The sequence below is a fragment of the Bos indicus genome, chromosome 17 (assembly GCF_029378745.1).
Source record: "Bos indicus isolate NIAB-ARS_2022 breed Sahiwal x Tharparkar chromosome 17, NIAB-ARS_B.indTharparkar_mat_pri_1.0, whole genome shotgun sequence".
Classification (NCBI taxonomy): domain Eukaryota; kingdom Metazoa; phylum Chordata; class Mammalia; order Artiodactyla; family Bovidae; genus Bos; species Bos indicus.
In genome coordinates, this window is record NC_091776.1 from 50,522,474 (window position 1) to 50,546,443 (window position 23,970).

At 44.6% G+C, this 23,970-nt stretch overlaps 1 protein-coding gene across 4 annotated transcripts in view; it reads right to left on the reverse strand.

The window, feature by feature from the left end:
* TMEM132B (transmembrane protein 132B) overlaps positions 1–23,970 on the reverse strand; it is a 381,143-nt gene that overhangs the window by 161,386 nt on the left and 195,787 nt on the right. For all 4 annotated transcript variants that reach the window (XM_070769361.1, XM_070769364.1, XM_070769362.1 and 1 more), the window contains exon 3: positions 8,700–8,846. In XM_070769361.1, coding sequence (XP_070625462.1) covers positions 8,700–8,846 — 147 coding nt within the window. The remainder of the gene's footprint in view (positions 1–8,699; positions 8,847–23,970) is intronic.

Genomic DNA, 23,970 nt, shown 5'->3' on the forward strand with positions numbered 1-23,970 from the left:
ACTCGGAAGCAATCAAGATGTCCTTCAGTAGGTAAATGGATAAATAAACAGTGGTTCATTCAGACAACAGAATATCATTCAGTTCTGAAAAGAAAGGAGCTAGCAAGCCACAGAAAGACATAGAGGAACCTGAAAAGCATATTCCTCAGTGAAAGAAGTCAACCTGAGAAGTCTACATTCTGTGCTATTCAACTTTATGACATTCTGGAAAAGGAAAAACTAGAAGGATAAGAGCAAAATCAGTGGCTATCAGGGTTTGGGGGGAGGAAGGGAAGGATGAATAGGTAGAGCACAAAGGCGTTTTCTGGTAATGAAACTATTCTGTGTGATACTAGAATGATGGATACTTGTCATTGTTCATTTATCCAAATCCAGAGAATGTACAATACACAGTGCGGGCTGTCTCTTCAGTCGTGTCCTACTCTTTGTGATGCTATGGACTGTAGCCCGCCAGGCTCCTCTGTCCATGGGATTCTCCAGGCAAGAGTACTGGAGTGGGTTGCCGTGCCCTCCTCCAGGGGATCTTCCCAACCCAGGGACTGAACCCATGTCTCTTAAGTCTCCTGCATTGGCAGGCGGGTTCTTTACCACTAGTGCCATCTGGGAAGTCCCCTTACAATATGAAGAGTGAACCCTAATGTATATTGTGGACCTTAGTTAATAAGAATGCATGTTTATCATGCTAAGTGAAGTGAGACAGAGAAAGAAAAATGTCATATGACATAGCATATATATGGCATCTAAAATATGCCAGGGATGAACTTATTCACAAAACAGAAACAGATTCACAGACATAGAAAACAGACCAAAGGGGAAACGTGGGCAGAGAGGGATAAACTAGGAGTTTGAGATTAACAAATACAAACTAATATCTGTAAAATAGAAAAGCAATAAGGATTTACTGTATAGCAGGATGAACTATATTCAATATCATGTAATAACCTATAATAGTAAACAATCTTAATATATATACACATACACATATATGAATCACTTTGCTATACATCTAACACTAATACAATATTGCAATTCAACTATACTTCAATTAAAAAAAAAAACTCTCTATGGTTTAAGAGAAAGTGAAGTTGCTCAGTCATGTCCGACTCTTTGTGACCCCATGGACTGTAGCCTACCAGGCTCCTCCGTCCATGGGATTTTCCAGGCAAGAGTACTGGAGTGGGTTGCCATATCCTTCTCCAGGAGATCTTTCTGACCAAGGGACTGAACTCGGGTATGTCTTAAGAGAACCAAGGTTTAATTACCACTCATGCTACCTGTCTTTGACAGGCCAGCAGGGGGCACTTCTGCTTGCTATCACTGACAAAGACTCTCCCTAACTAAACCTGAGTCAGCATCTCTGAGCCTCCCTTCTCTGGACCATGGACTTATCCTTGCCCGACCCGTGTAGCCTAATTACAGCAAGAATCCTAAGTCAGTTTAGAAATATCCCACCCTATCCTTGATATCTGATCACCCTCCATCTCCAATCAAATTCCTCATGCCCACGCTAGACATTTGATCGCTCTGGTCTGCCCTCAGCAAGAACCTGGTTTGGTCAGTCTCTTAAGAATCCCTTACTGTCAATGTCTCCTAGCAGTTTGCCATCTACTGACCCCACGCCCACTGTTTCTTGGCTGTAAATCCCCAGCTGTCTTTACTGCGTTGGGAATGGAGCCCAATTCCACCCTGGGGTCTCTCTTCCCTTGCTGAAAATGTTTCTGAATAAAGTCTTTCTCCAACCAGTCTCTTTCTTTAACCAGAGGAAAGTCGGTTCTGGTTCTCTCTGACACTTCAGAAGCCAGGCTGACGGGTGGGCTTTAACAAAGCCTTTTAAGTGTTCTGCTCACCCCCACACCATCCCTCCTCCCAGTGGGAGCACTTGACTTGAAAGAAAATGGTGACTAGATTCGACAACACAAAACCCAACAACATTGCTGCTAAAGTCATAACATAATAACTAAAATTAAAAAACTCAAGACGACAAGTGGGGAAAAACATGTGCAGTTAAACATGAGAAAAATTGTTAAATTTCACCAGAAACAGTCAATGCAAATTAAGCCTACAAGAAGACAGCCATATTTCAACTATCAAATTCTCTTTTTAAGGCAATGCCCAACATTGGCAAAAGAATTGAGAGCTGGGCGTACTTACATAGATCAGGCAGGAAAATTTCACAAAAGCTTCAGAAACTTGAAACACTGTTATGTCTTTTGAACCTACCCATTCACTTCTAGCTTTCTCTCCCAAAGACTTACCTATAGGAATATACAACTTCGTGTTTTTAAAAAATGAATGTTTAAAAGGGGGAAAAATAAAACAAAAATGGCCAGCAGCAATGCTTTAAAGAGGAAAGAAATGAAACTTGGTAAATGAATAGAATACACTTCTATAATATCAATAGAATACCATACCGCTTTTAGATATTACATTAAAAATTACAGGTTCTGGGACTCCCCTAGTGGTCCGGTGGCTAACACTCCATGCTTCCAATGCAGGGGACCTGGGTTCAATCTCTGGCCAGGGAGCTAGATTCCACGCGCTGCAACTAAGAGTTCACATGCCTTTTTGTTTTTGTTTTTGTTTTAATAGTAATGCCTGTGACCCAGTTAGGGCTAAGGTTTAAGAACATGTGTTTTTAGAGACTCCAAGGCTATTCAGATACACATCCAGGACTGACACGTCTTGATTGATTCATTCATCAAGTAGTCGTTAAGACCCCTGTATTTGTTTCCTAGGGCTGCTTCAACAAATTACCACAAATGTAATGGCCTAAAGCAATAGAGAAGGCAATGGCACCCCACTCCAGTACTCTTGCCTGGAAAATCCCATGGACAGAGGAGCCCGGTGGGCTGCAGTCCATGGGGTCGCGAAGAGTCAGACATGACTGAGCGACTTCACTTTCACTTTTCACTTTCATGCATTGGAGAAGGAAATGGCAACCCACTCCAGTGTTCTTGCCTGGAGAATCCCAGGGACAGCGGAGCCTGGTGGGCTGCCGTCTATGGGGTCGCACAGAGTCGGACACGACTGTAGCGACTCAGCAGCAGCAGCAGCAGCAAAGCAATGGAACTATCACAGTTCTGTAAGATAGAACTCCAAAACCAAGCTGTCATCAGGGCCTCTGGGGGAGGACCCATGCATTGCTTTCTCCAGCCCCTGGTGGCCCCAGGCTTCCTTGACTTGAGGCCACATCCCTCTCACATCTGCCTCCATCTTCACATGAGCTTTTCCTCTGTGTGTCGATCTTAGAAGGACACATCGTTGGATTGAAGGCCTGCCCAGATACTCCAAGATGACGACCTCATCTCAGATTCCTTAATTACCTCTGTAAAGACCCTTTTTCCAAATAAGGTCAAGTTCACAAGTTCCGGGCATTCAGATGTAGAAACATCTATTGAGGGACCACCCTCCGATGCACTATGGTGTATACTTCCACATTGCAGGTGGCTTGCTAGTGCTGTGGGTGCTGCTTTCTACTGAGTTTTCAGTCCATTTGGGACAAGAGAGCTGAAGGAGTGTGTGCAGCCTGGGTACGTCCCCAGGCCTTGTGAAGTGCCCAGGGTCGTGGACAAGAGTGGGGACCCAAAGTGCGAACTGCATTGGCTACTCACTGGTTCTGAGACCTAGGGAAATCGTTTAAACTATATCTCAATTTAATAGTTTTTAGCTTCCCAAGGCTCTAATATTTCTGATTTTTAAACATGTGTGTTCCCTCAAAGACTTACAGTGGTGCTGGGCACCTAATGAGAATGACGTAGTTTTTCAAGAACTTTTTCAAATGAATAAAGAACAGACAACAAAACTACACACAATTATCCTCAGAGACACTTAAAATGTTCCATGTGTTCTGTTGTTTACGTTTCAGTAAAATATTTTACAGAAGGAAAGTAACCAACATGAACTAAATCTGGTGGGAAAATCTACTCAGAAACCGAGGCAACTGTGACCATCACTGTACTCTTTTTCCCTCCTCCCCCTCCCCTTCTTCCTCCTCCTCTTCATTCTTCCTCTTCCTCTCCTTCCTATTCCCCCCTCCCCTCCTTCTCTCTTTCTCCTCCTCCTCCTCCTTCTTCTCCAACTTGAATAACAGACTGCAAGGAGATCCAACCAGTCCATTCTGAAGGAGATCAGCCCTGGGATTTCTTTGGAAGGAATGATGCTAAAGCTGAAACTCCAGTACTTGGCCACCTCATGCGAAGAGTTGACTCATTGGAAAAGACTCTGATGGTGGGAGGGATTGGGGGCAGGAGGAGAAGGGGACGACAGAGGGTGAGATGGCTGGATGGCATCACTGACTCGATGGACGTGAGTCTGAGTGAACTCCAGGAGTTGGTGATGGACAGGGAGGCCTGGTGTGCTGCGATTCATGGGGTCGCAAAGAGTTGGACAGGACTGAGCAACTGAACTGAACTGAACTGAACTGAAGCACAATAAAAGATTTAACCCAGTTCATGTTCCATGGAGCCATAAAATGACACATGACATTTACGTGATAAGAGATAACTTTTCCTCTTACCACTGTTTGTTCCTTAAGGTTTCCACTGTTCAGTTTCACAACAAGCAATGAAAGCAACGAGTTAGTTGAGTTAGTAAAAAGGATAATCCTTTCTTCTGCTCAACTGGTTATAATCATTTCTGGATTAGAGCAGGTCAAGAAAAACTCCTGAAATATTGGATCCAGATGTTAAAACATGGTAACACTTCATGGTAAACATTTACCTTTGAGGTCGATTTCTCTTTCAACTGGGTTATAGTCATGTGAGGTGTGTCTATTTCTTTCAAGAAATCTATTTTAGGGTTTGGCTTTTCTTTCCTACGGAGACTCCTGTTTCCATGGTGCACTCCCAAGAACTTGTCTCTGTCCCAACTTTCAGAGGAGATGAGTTCTGCAATGTGGTTTCTGACCATACAAAAAGTGGCAGCCTATTTTCTCCAATGTTTGGGTCCCAACAGTCTGATGGAAACCATTGAAGGAACAATCTCACCTCAACCTAGCTGGTTGCACATTGTCTCCATTCGAGTCCACTTCATCCAGCTTTTCTTTCCCTTGGGTTTGCTTCATCTGTTTGAACACTTTCAAATTTGCTTATTTTTCTAACCTCTTTTCTCCTCTTTGGGCAATGCAACTGTTTATCTTGTGGTTTTCATCTTTATTATTCACATTTCCTCACAATGAGTATTCATTAAAACATTTTAAATGAAGACCTTTACTGTCTTCCTCATCGAGCCCATCGAATCTTCCCATATGACACATTTTTAATTCTTATCACAGAACTTCAGGCAGTATGTGCATTATATTCTGTTAAAAACCCTATTCCGCCCAAGGTTGTCACAATTCAGAGATTGCAGCTTTCAGTGGGATGTTTCGTTTAGGGATATATTCATAGACTCACTTTGCTAGCCCGGCAAACACGGTCCATGAGCTTGTATTTCACACCTCATTTGATCTCACAATTCAACAAAAAAAAAAAAGGATAAAAAGAAGCAATTATTTATTTAGATTATGGAATGGATTTTAGAAGGATATTAAATAAGCATAAATTGTCATGCCAAAGCAACAGTCCTTGTCCTTCTAACATCCCCGGGGAGGTCAAAAACAGAAAGTGAAGAAAGAGAAGAAGAGGACGCCAGAATGCCTGATAATTATGTAACTCTGGTTATGTAAGGGCTTTTTTTCTCTTGTAACTTTATAAATCTCTTCTAAAGAGAGTGCAGAATTGATTCTCTCAAAACCAAAAGTGATAACCACAGCCTGTGCTTGTCCTTCAATTTAAAACCTCAGCTCTTGATCAGTCCAGTGTTTCAACCAAATCAATTCCATGTGTGTAAACCATGGAGAAGGCCATTTGAGACCCACACAGTAATTTCTGAGGGTGCACGTCCAGGCAGCCCACTGGGGCTGCTCCAGCACAGCAGGAGGGTCTACTTCTTGTTTCTACCCTCCTGTTTTGCCCCAAGAACCCTCTCTCATACTTGAAGTCCAAGTCATTTGGGTGGGCCCAGCCATCCCCTACTTTTACAATTGGCTGCAGAGATTGGTTCAGGGTGAGTACAAGATCCACGTTACTCCAAGCAGAGCCAGTGATGAGCAGCCCCAAGACTTGCTGGACACCATGGGACAGAGCATGTTCTCCCTGAAGAGACCAAGCCAGCAGGATGGATGTTGGGAGCTGCTGATGGTCAACTTGCCACCAGGAGGGAGAGCCTGCTGGAGATGATAGCAACCCAGAGGAAAGACAAGGAGAAAGGTTGTTAGGGATACTGCATCCAGACACTCTTGGTGCCGGTCCCCGTCTTGAACTTTTCCACGTGCTCCTAGGAGCCCTTTTTGCTTGGACTTCATTCATGCAGTAGCTAAGGGCATCAGTCAAAGCCTACCTGATAAACACCTCAGCAATAAAGAAGAAGCAATAAAGAGGAATCCAGTAGAGTCAAAGCAGAAATCAAACCACAATCCTTGACAGGTCCCACTTTTAAAGAGTGTGCCAAACACTGCTAGTTGACCACGCTTCTTCCCTGATAGCAAAGACCTTCTCCCAGTACAAAGCCTGAAAATAACAGCAAATATTCACTTTCCCAGACTGTGCTAATTCTTGAGCAAGGGCATGGAACCCACTGCTTACTGATGATATCTAAAAGGAAGACTTGAAGGGAAAGTTGTCTTTCCAGTTGGAAAGGTCTTCTCTCCCGGCAAAAAAAAAAAAAAAAAGATACAGGAGGAGAAGCCCCCCTCCCTTCCAGTCTTTGTATACAACTAGATAAGTCTGTGATGTCTGGAACTGCTGCAGCCATCTTGCAGCCATGAGAAAACCAGCTGGAGAAGGACAGCCAACAAACTGGGCACGATAGAGTGGAAAGACAGAGCGCACACCCGGTGGCACAACCGTGCTGCCAGATGAACCAACCACGGAAACAGCCACCTCCAAATATCTCGTCACATGAGATCACAAAATCCTACCATAGCAGCCATTTTAGGTGGCAATTCTAGCACTTGCAACTGAGCCCAAATATGTAAATCATAAGCTCTCTTCATGTATCAGCGCAGGATTCGGGGGTGTTCAGATAGCAAGTAGAGATTTCCAGGGAAATCACGGGTTAACTGAGGTCTCAGACTGAAGTTCTGTCAAGGGATGTAAAGGACAATATCCAGAATGTTGATTTGGGAGTGAGAGGCACCCAGATTCCCTGATCAATACCCCTAATAGAAGGCTTTTTGGTCACTCAACCTGAGTTTCTCTTTCCTTTTGAAAGAAATCTTCAAAAGCAGTCAGAACAGAGTTCTAGCTGATGTTGGCTGAGGTCACCCAAGATGAGACAGCACTCAGCCTAGAGATCCATTGGAAAAGGCAAATTCCACCCAATCTCTCCATTTCTCATGCTCCCACCACTAACCCCCTCATTTATTCACCAAGTGCTCCTTCAGTGCCCAATATCATGGACCTCATAGCATTTAAAAACAAGAAAAGAGAGACTTCTCTGGCACTCCTGTGGTTAAGACTCTGCACTTCCACTGCAAGGCACGTGGGTTCAATCCCTGGTTAGGAAACTAAGATCCCACATGCCCCACGGTATAGCCAAAAAGCCAAAAACAAGAACATAAAGAAAACAGGTTATGATGCTAGAAGGTGGTAAGTAAGAGATCAGAAAGGGGCTCATTGCCAACCTGAGAAGTTGAGTCTCATCCTGGCTGAAGGCGGACCTATTAATGGCTTTAAAACCGGTAGGAAGACTTCCCTGGTGGTCCAGTGGTTCAGAATCCACCTTGCAATGGAGGGGACTCAGGTTCAATACCTGGTCAGAGAACTAAGATCCCACATGCTGCAGGGCAACTAAGTCTGCACATCGCAACTACTGAGTCTGTGCACCACAATTAGAGAGAAGCCCTCAGGCTGCAACTAAGCCAAAATAATCCAGCCAAAAATAGATAAATATTTAAAAAAAAAACAAAAACGGGAGTATGGCATAGCCAGCATTGGTCAGTCAAAAGGGAAGAGAAGACAGGCAAAGAGATCATAAAAAAGGCTATTGCAACAGGCCTGAGCTCATTCTGCCTGTTGGGAGCCTGGATGCAATATTATTAGCAATGACCTCCCTCTGTCTCCCAGGTGAGCTCAGCACCATAAAACCCAAGGGTGGTATCCGAGCTGGAGAAGATCCACCAACGATGTGAAGTTGACCTAACTTCACATTCTTAGCCCATATGCCAACACCCAGGTGTGATATCTGCAAAACAACCACATTTAAGCACTAAGAAACAATTACTAGACAGCTTAGAGCCACCCTACATTTGCTCATTAAAAAAGTACTTTTCCCCCTTGCCTCTTAAATCATTTCTATTTTACCCATTTCATTCTTCAGTTCTTCGCTGCCAACAATAACAATAATAAAATTTAAAAATAATGGTTATCAAACCCTGCACCATGACAGATGTGAGTGCAGGTAATTTTTGAGATTGCCAACCTAATCAGGTCATTGATGTAGAAAGAGCATAAAGGATAAAGCCTTCAGCCAGCATCACATCCCATAATGGAGCCATTCAGAAGCTGCAGGACGGAGCTGCGCTGATGAGCTCAAAAGAACACATCGCCCATTAAATGCAGAGGCATTGCTTTATTTATACACACATTATTTTGCTATCAGCGTCCGCAGCCATCCCCAACAAACGGCTGCCGAGGTACCTTGAGGATCCCAGGGCTTACCTGCTCTGTGTATCCGGGTGATGGCCCACGCACGTGAGGGTGGCTGTGGTCTGAACGCTGTCGTTATCTATCTCTTCCTGGACTGCCCACTGGTCCTCGCTGCTGACTCTCACTGCAGTTATTTTCACACCAGCTGCTGCCTTAATTCTGTCAGGTAGAAAAAAAAATATATATGACCATCTTAGTTCAAAACAGAGAGTAAAAACAGGGAGCTAGAACCGATCTCCCCTTTCCTCTGGGAGATGCAAGAAAGAGTGCCAGTAAATGGCTTTCCTTCAAAAACTAAGCGTCTTGTTATCTTTACAAGTGCCCCGAAGTAGGAGCTGCAGCGTTCTGCCACATGTGTTAATTTTCTGTTTGATCGGTGTGTTAGGAACCAGATCACCTTCTTCTTCGGGGGCCCTGCAGGATGGAGACAAAACAGACGTGTGTGCCAGGCATGGATAGGATCTGGGGGCCGGTTCTTCCCTGGGGGTGGATGAGGAAGGGTTCTCATGAAGTAGAAGGGTCTGAGAGGCTGCAGGGGCTGTGCCAGCTGCAGAGGTTCTGTGGGAAAGAATGCCAGAGTCTCACTGGGCATTTCTCACCCACCACTGTCAAGGGCACCTCCTTATGTGCTCCAGGACTTTCTGTAGACCCTACAGCCCAGCATGTTCACTCGTAGGCATATGAGCAACAGAAATGCAGGCGTTTGTTTCCCCAAAAGACCTGCACAAGGAAGGTCACGGCAGCACTGTCATATGAAACCCAGTAGGGAAACGGCCTGCATTGTCCATCAAAAGCAGAACTAATAAAATGTACAGTCACCCAATGGAATAAGACAGAAATACCAAGAATAAACAGTGTAGTACCACACGAAACTGGATGCTGAGTTAGTTTCAAATGTACAGCAAAGTGAATCAGTTATACATATATCCCCCCTTTTATCAGATTCTTTTCCAATATATGTCATTACAGAGTACTGAGTACAGCTCCCTGTGCCATACTGTAGGTCCTTATTAGTTATCTATTTTATATACAGTAGTGAGTATGTGCTAGGGCTTCTTAGGTGGCGCTAGTGGTAAAGAACCTGCCTGCCAATGCAGGGAACGTAAGAGACATGGGTTTGATCCCTGGGTCAGGAAGATCCCCTGGAGGAAGGTATGGCAACCCACTCCAGTATTCTGGCCTGGAGAATCCCATGGGCAGAGGGGTCTGGAGGGCAACAGTTCATAGGGTCGCAAGGAGTCAGACACAACTGAAGGGACTTAGCACACATGTGTATGTCTTCCAATTTATCTCCCCCACCTTTTACTCCCTTGTAACCATAAGTTTATTTTTGACATCTGTATTTCTGTTTTGTAGATACATTCATTTGTAGCCTTTTTTTTAGATTCCACAAACCAACTATACCCCAATCAAAAGTAAAAATAAAACAGTGGAGAGAACAATTTAGGAATAAATCTGTGTATACTAACTGACATCTCCAAACAGATATCAATTTAATATTTATTAAAACAAATTTAAATCAATTTTTTAAAAACTACATGGATGAACCTCCTATATTTGGAGGTTGAGTGGCAGATGCCAGGTGTCAAAAAGCACACACTGTATAATCCCATTTATAGAAATTTTGAAACAGTTAAACTCATCTGTGAGGCTGAAGTTAGCATCTGTTACCCTTTGGAGCCAACAGCTGGACGGGCTCCCCCGGGGGGCTTCTGGAGCACCTACAATGTTTGTCTCTTCTTTGGGTGCTGACTGCACTACAGGTTGTAAGAATGCACCCAGCTGTGCTCACGCATATGTAGTTTTCTGTTTGTTCCATGTGGACTCTTACGTACACTCATAATCATTCATTTGGTAAAGAATCTGCCTGCAATGCAGAAGACCCAGGTTCAATCCCTGGGTCAGCAAGATCCCCCGGAGAAGAGAATGACAACCCCACTCCAGTATTCCTGCCTGGAGAATTCCATGGACAGAGGAGCCTGGCGAGCTACAGTCCATGGGGTCGCAAAGAGTTGGACACGACTGAGTGACTAACACTTTCACTTTCAATCATTCAGTATAAAGTTCCAAACAAACCAAGCAGACTTCATGTTGGTCACAGGAATGCAAGTCAAGGCTATGGAAAACTTTCACCCTTGGATGTGACTTCTCCACTGTCCAAGCTCAATGGGAGTTCCCAAGATGAGTTAGAACATTGCCACCCTGGACACACCTAGGGGCTTTTCCCCCAAACCTCCACCACCCCTCGAGGTGTCCAGGACACAGTGTAACCTGAGACTTTGACCTTGTCTATGATGGGGAAGAGCCTCGGAGTCCAGATGAGCATTCCTCCCTGTTGGACCAATGACAGGTGACAATCCAGCAGCTATGGACAAGCAAGAAAGACACCTGGACTGCAGGCCAGACTCCACCCAGCAGAGACAAGAGAGGGCAGAGACCCACAGCCTCCCCATCTCATTCTTCTAGGTCTCTCCAGCACACAGCATCTGCCACCTTGTAGGGCAGAAGAAAACTTGCCCGGTGAGCACATCTAAGTGTTTCTGTCTTGTATTTAAGCCATCCACTTTAATGGTTTGGTTGTCCACACAGTGGATGTGTAGTAAAGATGAACTTTGCCCAAAGATGAGTCTTTACCCTCAACTCTTAGGAGGTGACCATTAAGCCCTTGTGGTGTTCTACCTGATTAGAGTATCTTTGTTTACCTGGGAGCCCTGGGTCGTATGGTATCAACTTGAACCTCTGGAGGGATTAGAGACTAAGGTCAACCAACTAGGCATTCAACCATGTCTGCATGACCAAGCTCTGCACATCAAAGCCTCAGTGAGTGTCTCTAGTTGTGGTTGTGGGTAAGTCAAATCTCTCTGTCTGCTTGGGAAGGCATGCAATGAGAACTCTGAGATCATCAATGCCATGAAACAATTTTCTACCACAGATTATCCACCTAGTCCTCTAATATTGAGGAGACTGTCTTGAGATCCTGTTGCTATATATGAAGCACCAGGAAATACAAAGATGGACAAAGCTTAGTCCAGACCAGTGAGTATTCAATGGTTTTGGTACAGACCAGGGAACGGCTCATCTACCACCTGACCCATCATACTGTAGAAAAAGACTTACTAACAAATGTCAAAATATCTTGGGCACCTTCCATATGCTGAGCTGTCTGATACCTTTCATCATTAATGCATGTAATTCCTATACCACGTGTGAGGGTAGGACTTACTCTCCCATTCAAGGAACTTGAGCTGTCACAAGACAGGCAAATTTATGTGGGTGTGGGCAGCATAGAGAAATGCCATATTCTGCCTTAGCCCTAGGAGATAAAGAAGATTAATATTTGGACAACAAAAGATGCATACATTCTGGTTACTGGAAACTCACCAGCCAAAATATTTAGAAAAGCACACTTACTAATGTTAGAGTTAACCAAACAACTCACAACAAGTAAAGTGCTTACGAGGAAACTGAACCAATGATCATTCAAAAGCATGAATGGCTGCAACTTTGAAGTCAAAATGGTCTACGGACAATACTGTCTTCCTGTTTAAACTGTCCTCCTCTCCAAATACCGATGGAGGCACAATACTAGGAGCTGCACGCACCCTGACACTGCTCAGAAATTTTGTTGAATTGTAATAACTAGGATTTCCTGAGGCCACGCCCATGGGTCAGACCCTTTTCCAGGAGCTTTACCTAAAGTGTCTTGTGCTTCACCTGTCTGAACGTTTCATCTCCTAGGAGCACTATGAACGCGGATTGTTATTTCAGGTTCACAAATGAAAATCTGTGACACCGAAAGACTACAGAAAAGGACTGACATCGAAAGCCGATTCCATCATGGAAGCAGGATCCAGTCTGCCCCTCTGGCAGCTACACCTGAGACACGAGAGCCAGTGTTCACTCCAGGCAATCCAGGTTGGGTCCTAGCCCCGCTGTTCACTTTGTCTGCCATGCTGAGGCTCCTCCTCTCTCAAGAGAGGAAAAAGTAAGGATGGGTGTTGTGGGTTGAATAGGGTCCCTCAAACGTTCAGGTCCACCCAGAACCTCAAAATGTGACCTGATCTGAAAATAGCATCTTCACTGATATAATTAGTTAAAGGATCTCAAGAAGACACCCTCCTGGATTTAGGATGGGCCTGAACCAATGAGTGGTGTCTTTATAAGAGAAAAAAAAGGAGAAGACAGAGATACAGGAAAGAAGGCAATCTGAAGACAAGGGGAGAGATTGGAGTGATCTGTCCACAAGCCAACAAAACCAGGAATGGTGGGCAACCCACCAGAAGCCAGGAGAGAGGCAGGGAATGGATTCTCCTTAAGAGCCTCCAGAGGGAACCAACACTCCTGACACCTTGATTGCGGACCTCCAGCCTCCTAAGCTGTGAGATAGCATACATGCATTGTTTCAAGCCCCCCAGCTTGTTGGGGCAGCCCTAGGAAATGAATACAGTGACCATGTCATAACACTGATACACAGGCAGAGAGATAATACAATATAAAGTGCTGGCATAGAGGAAGTGCTACATACATGGATATATTACATTATATTACTTTCTGTGAGTAAAGGAGGAAATTAAGAAACTCAGTTGCCTGGGTAAACAGACGCTGACACATTAATAAAACAAACTTACAAAATAAAGAGCAGTATATTCTTTTTAATTTTTTTTATTTTATATTGGAATATAGTTGGTTAACAGTGCTGTGTTAGTTTCAGGCATACAGCAAGGAGATTCACTTATACATATACATGTATGTATGCCTTTTCCAATTATTTTCCAATTTAGGTTGTTACATAATATGGAGCAGAGCTCCCTGTGCTATACAGTAGGTCCTTGTTGGATATCCATTTTAAATACAGCAATGTGTATATGTTAATCCCAAAATCCCTAATTTTCCTTTCCCCTGACTCTTCCCCAAGAGAAGTGAAAATGAAGTCAATCAGTCATGTCCAACTCTGTGCGACCCCATGGACTGTAGCCTGCCAGGCTCCTCCGTCCATGGGATTCTCCAGGCAAGAGTACTGGAGTGGGGTGCCATTTCCTTCTCCAGGGGATCTTCCCGACCCAGGGATTGAACCCGGGTCTCCCGCATTGTAGGCAGAGGCTTTACCATCTGAGCCACCAGGGAAATCCTTCCCCAAGAGAAATATAGTCTAATTATCTTTGCTTTGGATGGTTGTGAAATACCAGGCATTCCTGCCTGCCTAGGAAAGCTGGATGCTCCCAGAGACAAAGGTCAGGGAGATGATGGAGTTAGTGATGATGGCAACAAACCAGTTTTAAGAGTTTGGATAAATCACTGAACATCTGTGAGTTGGTTTCCTCATCTACAAAATGTGTGTGATAAGAATGTCTACCTATAATGTTGTTATTATGAAGGTTAAGTGAATCACTGAATATAAAGTGCTCAGAAAAACACCTGGGACAAAGAAACGGATCAGTGTTACCATTAGGATTTTTCTCACCATGAACTACTGCATACTCTCCAGAGATCATACACTTAGGCATCAGGTCCCCTCCCTATGAGATGTCCTGTGAAACTGCTCTAAGTCTTCATGCAGGACCCCAACCACCTCCTCTCCAAATATGATTTCTCTCATCTTAGTCTTTTTCTTTGGCAGGAAATTCCTCTCATATCCCAAGATGGGGCAAACTCTCCATTTGCCACAGAAAATTCTTATATATATATATATATATATATATATATATATATATATATATAAAGGTTACTGTAAAGAACATTCAACCTTTGATACTTTGGGTTACAAGAACATCAGTGCACACCTGACAAATTCTCTGAAATTTCCTGTGATTGTAGTTGACCAAAGAAATAATCCACTTCTGGTTCATATTTACTTAAATGTCTAGAAGTAGGGCCAGGTTTACATGATGCCCCCAGTTCCCTAGCACTTGACTCTGCTCAGCTCTCACATGTGTGGGTTTTGTGCAGTGACAGGCTCTCCTCTATTGGTCACAGTGTGGGTGCAATAGCTCCAGATCTCGCATCCTCATCAACCAAGGAAAGGTAAGACTCTCTCAAGATTTTGTTCTTGACTCCAGAACAAAATCCTGGAGCCAGGTTTTCAATGGTTGAACTTGACTGAGTATTCAACCTTGGACCTATAACTGAGGCCGAGGTGGGGGAAAGCACAATGCTCAGTGGTGTGGCCCATCAGTGACCATCCTGCACTAGGCAAAATTAACCCCATCTGAACCACAGGGAGGGGTTAGCGGGGAGTGGCTGCCAAAAGGAAATTCGAGCTACAACAGAAAAAAATGGACGGTGGGAATCAAAAACACAAACCTGAAGCTAAATTATTGAGGTTCTGCCTCTCTCCTACATGGAAGTTATAAAATTGTCCCTAAATCCTAGTTCTCAGTCCAAACCTTTCCCAATTTTAGATCCTATTTGTTACAACAATCTAAGCCCAGAAAAATCCATGCCTTGAATATTCATTAAGTTTGTTTTAGAGAAATATTTTTAGGCTTAGTGATATTCTTGACTCTTGTTATTTAAAAACTACAATAATCTAAGCCTTGTGACAACGATTAATGGTCTCAGCACTGTGATGAGTCTGAGGGATTTGGGGGCTGATCAAGGGAAAGATACGACCACAAGGTGGCAGTGGCGCGCAAAAGCCTTACCTGGGCACAGATTCGATAGGTTTGCGTGTTACTGTAGGAGTCCCTCACAGCCTACTGCTATGGCTGCTGCTAAGTTGCTTCAGTCGTGTCCGACTCTGTGCGACCCCATAGACGGCAGCCCACCAGGCTCCCCTGTCCCTGGAATTCTCCAGGCAAGAACGCTGGAGTGGGTTGCCATTTCCTTCTCCCTCACAGCCTAAGATCCTCCAAACTATATGGGGGCCACTAGCCAGAAGGGAAGGAGGGCAGGGAGCCCCAGGGAGAGGAGAATCAGAGAGGGAACTTCCATGTCACTGAGCCGAACGGTGGGAAACCTCCAGGTCAAACAGCTCCAAGCACCACTGCAGCTTGGAGTCTTAAAGCTACAAGGTCTATCGCTAACAGACGTTGGGAACCGTTCTGCAGGGCATGCAAAGCAAGAGAGCTCCAAATGTCTAATATAACATGCTTATTTCCAGTATATTTAAAACAACTAGATGTGTAAAAAATTGAGTTTGACTCTTTAAGCTAACAGGTCCTAGTCTACTGTGAAGAAATAAACAAGACAAGGACCAACCTACAGGGATCACCTCTGGTTCATGTATACAACTATTTCCTGACATTCACCAAAAGAAACTTATAATTATATTTCCATAGGGTCTTCATCATATAACTATTTGTTATCTGTGTTCTCCAAGTTACGTGATTACATAGACAAAAATAACACGGCAAGCTAAGAAACTGTTAGATGAACAGAGCCTTCAGGAAACCAATCCCCACCCTCACTTTGCGTTTGAATGACAGTGGCACCAACTGAGCATCTTCTGTCTTTTGGGAAGTGGGCTCGGACCCTGCTGATTGTCAGCTATAAATACAATGCCAGTGCGATGCAAATCTATTGCAAAGTGTAAATGCCAACCTTGGAATATGGAGGATTGACAAATGCCAACCAAGCTACTGAGAAAAAGGATCCAGCAAAGGATCCACCCCCTTTCAAGAGATACTTACTGACGGTTCACAAGTGAAGAAGGGGAAATCAACGGGAAAAGAGATAAGTGCTTCAAAAGGAGCGGCTTGCATAGCAAAGCAGAGTGAAGCTCTTGGGGAAATTGGGGAAGCCTTGAAATACTTCCTCTAAGCTGGCCCTTTTTGAGATCCTACTGACAACATCAAGTGTGAAATGAAAAATGCAACACCGTGCAGTTCTATAAAATTGAAGGGAAATAACAACAAAACACTGTCAAGAGGCAATGAATGCATTCTTCATTCTGAGCAGCACCGAAAGGGAATTACTGGATTTTGTTTACTTGTTTATCTTTATTTCATTTCTCAAAGAAGAAGAAAAATCCCAATCAGGTTTCGTTTTTCTCATGACTTTCTATATGATTTTATGTTCCCATTTTCAGTGGATTCGTTTCCATTGGCCAGATATACTCAAATTAAAGAAAAACTTTCCATAACACACTTGTAGTTTTAAATGTCAATGCTCTTAAAAGTGCATATTTTACGTATGTGAAATATACTAACATTCTCTATTGGCGGGGAACTGGCTTCCTCATAGCTCCTAAAACAGCACATGACTTCCTGCCTTTAAACCTTTGCTCATGTTGTTCCCCTCGCCTGAAAAGATCTCCCTTGACACCCACAGGACTCACTCCCTCATCTCCTTCAGGTTCCGGCAAATATCTCTTTGAGCCTTTCTCAAACCACCCAATCTAAAATAAAGCCCTATCTAGTACCCACAGACTTTGCTTCTGTTGTTTATTCTCTGTCTCTCCCGCTGGATGGAAGCACCAGGAGACTGGGTAGAATTTTTTTTTTTAATATTGTGTTTCCTGCTTTATCCATTGTTCTGAGAGCCACGCCAGGGAAATTGGAGGTGCTTAATAACTGTTGGTAGAATGAAAGGTCTCTATCTAACCATCTATCTCTGGGTGCTCCATAAATATCAGACCTTCAGGGCTAAAAATGCCCAGTAAGAGATAAAAACTATCAAGAGCAGGGGACAGAGTTCAGGCATGAGAATTCTGGACCAGAGGTTCTTAGACTTTCAGGCCATCAGAATCGCCAAGTTACAGCTATCTGGACTCCACCTCCAAAGACTGCGACTCACTAGGTCTAGGCCGGAACCCAGCAGTGCTATGTTTTTAAACAGGCTGCCATTCTGATGCAGGTGGTCCCCAGAACAATCCTTGGATAACAGTGCTTGGGACATATTTCAGACAATCACATTCTGTCAAGGAGAGTAACACCAAGGAACATCTGGTGTTCAACTCGCTTTCTGAGATAAGCCCAGCCCTGGGCGCTGGAGCACTTTCAGGATGAGCTTCGGCAAAACTGTAAAGATACTTTTAATTTGGATCCTCCCAGCAAACCACTTTCTCTGTGATAAATTAACCACAGAGAGAGGCATGAATCTCCCACTAGGCACCTGAAGACTGGCAAAGGCAGGCTCTGCTGAGAGCTCGTTGCAAACCATGATTTAAACCTGGGAGAGATTACAGGACAGGGGAAAGAGTCAATGCAAGGAGCCTGCCATGCCCATGACTGCAGAGCAGGTGGGGCTCCCTCCTGTCCAGGTGGCTGAACCTGGACCCTAAGGATAGATACTTTTGGTCTCAGTCCTAAAGAGAGCAGGAGTCAACTTGAAGGACAAACAAACAACCCGTACTGGAAACCCTTCAGAGCAGAGTCCTCGAAGGCATGGATTTCAGCTCTGAGGACAGGCACGCGCAAAGTGGGGTTTTAATTCCAGTGAGAACTTCCCCAAAGCAACACGTGCTGATTCCTGAGGAGCTATCTCCCGCCTCTTATCTCACTGTTTAACCTTTCACCTAAGAAAGCTAAAAATTCATCAAACTATATATATAGCTTTTGACAAATCGGAAATTTGACGAATTGCTCCCTTCTTTTACCCTTCCTATGGCATTGAGAAAAGTATATCCAAAACTCTGCCTTGGCCCCCAGACACCCAAAACCAGCCAAAAATGACTGCCTCCAGCCTAGGGCATGTCTTCCTTAGCCACTTACTTATTTACTTCTGGTCCATACCAGGTACAACAGATGATGGAGTGGTCCACTATGAACCGGGACTCCAGGGGATCACATCTTTTAGAATCCTTTCCCCTTGAGTGTGGGAGGGCCTGTGCTTCCTACTAATCAGAATAGTATGACAGACGTGATGAAATGTCATTCCGTGGTTCCATTACATTTTATAGGACTCCATCCTGCTAGTGGACTCTGCAGAATCTCTCTCCCAGGTGTCTTCGAAGGAGTAAGCAGCCATGTTGGGAGACCCACGTGGCAAGGAGCTTGGGGAGTCTCTAGCAACTGAGGCCCAACAGTCAGTAAACATCCGGGGCCCAAAGTCCTACAACAGCAAGGAAAGAAACTCTGCCGACACACCAGTGAGTATGGAAGAAGAGTCTTCCCCAGCTGAACCTCAGATGAGAATGCTCGCGTTTAACGCTGGGATCCCCAACTCCCAGGCCACAGGCCAGTATCAGGCCATTAGGCAGTTTTGTTCTATGGGAGCCTAGGATTAATTAGGAACTGGGCCACACAGCAGGAGGTGAGTGGCAGACAGCTAGCAATCCAGGGACTCTCATCTGTATTTACAGCCACTTCCCACTGCTCTCATTACCACCTGAGCTCCACCTCCTGCCAGATCAGCAGTGGCATTAGATTCTGGTTGTTGTTTAGTCACTCAGTTGTGTCCAACTCTTTTGCCACCTCATGGACTGTAGCCGACCAGGCTTCTTTGTCCACAGGATTTCCCAGGCAAGAATACTGGAGTGGGTAGCCATTTCCTCCTCCAGGGGATCTTCCAGACCCAGGGATCAAAGCCGCATCTCTTGCCCTGCAGCTGCTAAGTCACTTCAGTCGTGTCCGACTCTGTGTGACCCCATAGACAGAAGCCTACCAGGCTCCCTCATCCCTGGGATTCTCCAGACAAGAACACTGGAGTGGGTTGCCATTTCCATCTCCAATGCATGAAAGTGAAGAGTGAAAGTGAAGTCGCTCAGTCGTGCCGGACTCTTAGCGACCCCATGGACTGCAGCCCACCAGGCTGCTCCGTTCATGGGATTTTCCAGGCAAGAGTACTGGAGTGGGGTGCCATTGCACTGCAGGCAGATTCTTTATTGTCACTGGAGCGCTTGAATCATCCTGAAACCATCCTCCCCACCACATTGGTCTGTGGAAAAACTGTTTTTCACGAAACTGGTCCCTGGTGCCAGAAAGGTGGGGGACCACTGATTCCAAGGAGTATGGCCAGGGATGCCAAATGCCCTGCCGTGAACAGAATAGCCCTGCCCCACTCCAGATCCAATAGTTCTCCCACTAAAAAACACTGTGGGCACCTGATATTCAGCCTCCTAGAGATAATATGCCCACCACCACCTGCACACATGCCTGGGATTATCTTTCCCTGGCAAACTGGACCCCAGGCTGAGCTCCAGACACTCCCTCACTACTCTGCCCTTGGTCCCATGTGAAGCACATGCTTATTTTTCAGCATCAGTGGACAGAAGGGGAAGCAGCTCCCTTGCAAACTCTGGATGTGCTGTGTCACAGCCGTGAAGCCAGTACCTGCCACAATTTCAAGTCCATTTTTGTCCCACTGTGAGGAATATCGGAGAAGGCAATGGCACCCCACTCCAGTGTTCTTGCCTGGAGAATCCCAGGGACGGGGCAGCCTGGTGGGCTGCCGTCTATGGGGTCCCACAGAGTGGGACACGACTGAAGCGACTTAGCAGCAGCAGCATGAGGAATATAGTGTGTTCATCCACTTCACTTCTTTGTAAAGCCCCACTGTTGGCTCCCACCATGAAAACCAGTCCCCCTTCAGATCACATTTAAACATCTGACAAGATGAAACACAGAAGGCTTTATCCTCAGATTCCCAACCATTGTCTCAGATCATGTCCCATGGAGTGAAGTTAAAGACAGTGTGTGCCTCTCTGAAGTAGAACTGTTCAAAACACAATAGACAAACACACACACACACACACACGTGTGTGCACACACACACACCATGAGCAGCACGTGGCGGGGGCAAGGAGGTTATTATTTTCTCAGAGCTCAACAAACGGCTTCTCATGATCCAATTAGCAAAGTAATATTGTTTTATGGGAATCTAGGATTAGTCAATGTACAGCAATTAAGAACCAGAAATGCTTTTGCAATGAAGGAACTGGGAAAGCAGATAAGTCAGACTCAGGGCTTTGGAATTCAAATGTGGCCAGGAGGTATTTGATTTAATTTACAATCTACACACTGTTTATCTATTACATGTCAGGCATTAACCACCTACTATGTGCAGGAGAAATACACCGTTCTACGAAACAGACAGATGGAATATGAAGTTAAGACTACTTTCTGACTTAAAATTTTGACTCCAAGAAAGAAAAAGGACACTTAAGATAACACACACATCCTAAAAATATTGGGGGGGGTGTGGAATGGACTTCAGCTCTGTGACCTTGGGAAAGTCATTTAACCTCTTTGTGCCTCAGTTTCCTCATCTGTAAAATGGGACTATTATTACTACTATACCTCACAGGGTCCTTGAAAGGATTAAATGGAGACAGTGTATACAAAATTCTTAGAACAGAGTTTGGCATATAAGGACTATGCAGACTTCACGGTGCTGGTGGTAGTGACAAGAACATTCAGATGTTGGCCCTTTCATAAGCCAACTCAGCTCTAAATGCTGACATTTCCAAGAATCATCCCCTTGGTGGTAAAATGCTTCAGAAACAGTCTGAGAAATGTAGAAAAACTGTTGTGAGAATTGTCCAACAAGCTCCCAATACTGGCCATCTGATCCACAGAACACCAGAAGGCATACAAGTAGAATCTACCCAGCATTCACTGCCTCTCCTGGTGCAGTGCACCTACCTAGACTTCTCTTGGGATCCACTTAAGCTCAGTCCAGGTGCCTCAGGCTAGGCTGATCCCACCCTCGGCTTCAAGGGGTGGTATGCTGTAGCCAATCAAAGCGTTGTGTCCTCCTGGACAGTGATTGGTCCAAGGCGGAAGCATGTGACTCAACCCAAAAAATCAGGATGTCTCATCCCCCTGGCCATAATTGATTGGCCCACAAATGGACATGTCAACCATAAATTTTCAGGGAGTGTTGAGTCCAGCTCTCTTTTCACTAAGCAATAAGTGTTCCAAGAGCCCACCACCTTCCTGAGAATAAAACCAACAGGGGAAAACAAAGGCAATAGGTGGAGAGAGATGGCTTCTGGATCCAGTCAGACCTGAGGCTGTCTTTCAGTTACATGAGTCAGTAAATTCCCTTCAAGCCACTTTGAGTTGGATTTCTTCTATTAATATTTGCATTTGCAAGTGCACTGACAAAAACAGCCAGGACCTGACATTTCTACCACTCAGAGGACCAAATAAAATCCTCCCAAAGTTCACAGATGATACACAAAGTTACCACCACAGATGGAGGAAGGATGTTCAATATTTCAACCATCATTGTAAGCACAGAAAGCAAATATTAAACAAAGGGAACCTACAGAAACAATCAGATATCCTCTCCCTTTGTGATATCCATCACTTCAGAATAAATATTAATAAACAAACCTAAGGTATAAAAATCAGTTCATAACTCAAAAATAACCTGACCTTTTATGAAATTAAACTCACTTTCTGTCAAGCCTGCTACTTTTTTAGAATGTTTGATGATAAAAATCTTCAAATGCCTAGTAAAGAATCATTTCATTGTAATAATTTAAAGCATTTTGTGAGCCACTATGAATTTTTTGTCTCCAACCTGGACACAATCAAGGGATCAACCTGGTACATTGAATATTTCATCTCCATGAAGACTTGTCATTAATTTTCAGTAACTTGGTATTTACAGCTCCTGAGAAATAAATACACACACATATATATACATACACATCCATTTCCCAACTTCATCTACCATCTAGAGTATAACGATCCACAAAGTAATTGTTTACAAACAGAACTTTCCAAGTTCCAAGCGAACACCTGAAATCACCTCTTAGAAGTCTCAAAAGAAATCAAACTCAGTGCATCCAAAACTGAACTCACAATCAACTCAGCCAAAAATAAAAGTAAAAGCCGCCTCATTCCTCTTGCCCACTTTGAGAGAAGACCACTCTCTTAGTGCAGGATGCTATAACAAGATACCACATCCTGGGTGGCTTAAACAACAGAAATTTATTTCTCACACTTTGGGAGTCTAGAAAGTCCAAGATCAAGGTGCTGGCAGATTCAGCTCCTGAGAGCCCTCTTCCTGGTTTGCAGATGGCTGCCTTCTTGCTGTGTCCTCATGTGGTAGGGAACAGAGAGGTGAAGAAAGCTCTCTCGTGTCTCCTCTTGTAAGGGCACTAATCTCATCTGCGAGCTCCACTCCACCCTCATGAACTAAATACCTCCCAAAGGTCCTATCTCCAAATACCATCACACTGGGCATTGGGAATCCCACATATCCATGCAGAGTGGGGAGGCAGGGGGACGTGAAAATTCAGCTCATAGCAACCAGCATACATCAAATTGCTCAAATCAGAAACCCAGGGATCAACCTTGACACCCTTCTTTCTATAACGGGCTCTCATGTCCGGTCCATTAGCAAGTCCCCTGCCATCGTCCTCACCACTCTACAACCACTGCTAGAAGTCACAGAGCAAGCAGGATGATCTCTCCAAATCCCAAGCCATCAAAATGCCAAGCCTAAAACTCTGCACTGGCTACCACCATTGTTATAAAAAGTCCAAGACCCTGCATGATCTCAACCATGATTGAGAGATCATCAAACTGCCCAAAGGAGGCAGTGGATAGGCTAATAGCTTTGTGGCTAAAGGCACAGACCCCAGAACCAAATTGCCTGGATTCAAATCCTGGCTCTACCATTTATCTACTCTGTGAACAACTAAGCTGACTGAGCCTCAGTTTTCTCATCTGTAAAATGGGAACATAGTAACCATCTCATACATGTCATGGGAGGATTGAATTTTAAGCACTTAGCAGGTATAATTTTCTCTTTTTAGGATTCTGCTCTGTCCTCGGAAGACATAGACTTTCCCCACATATGGCTATACTCACTGGTCTCTGTTTCTCCCACAGACCCTTTTGCTAGCCTTCTCTTCTTATCCAGTACAGATAGAGGCCGATGGCTGGGCACAGCATCTCTAGAGGCCCTCTTGTCCTCCCTCTGGCTTCCAGCTGGGTTCCACCAATAGAAGGCACAGCAGATTAGATGATGAGAGGAGAGAAGTTGGGGTACTGATACCCTGGCTTCTTCCTGCTGGTGATGGTGGCTGAGCTTCCTGCCCTGTGAGCATGGCTCCTGTGGTCCAGCCCTGTCCCACAACCTCCACTCTCACTGGGTTCTTGCAATTCCTTCCCTCCTCTTGGGCCAGTTACTGCCTTGGCCCTATCCCCACTTAGTCAAAGCCCCCATGAAATTCCCTTTGGGTTACCAGCTCTTTCTCATCTGATGCCAAATGCTTCAGGCCTTTGTAAAGCTCTTCGTTATGGCTGAATTTTTTCCTCACACCATCGCCAACCTCCAACAATCCAGTTCATTCCTTTCCATCCTTCAATTCTCAACGGACACCTCCTCTGGGAAGCCTTCACAGGTACACAGGACTGGATTCCTTTTTTCTTTTATTGCACCTTGA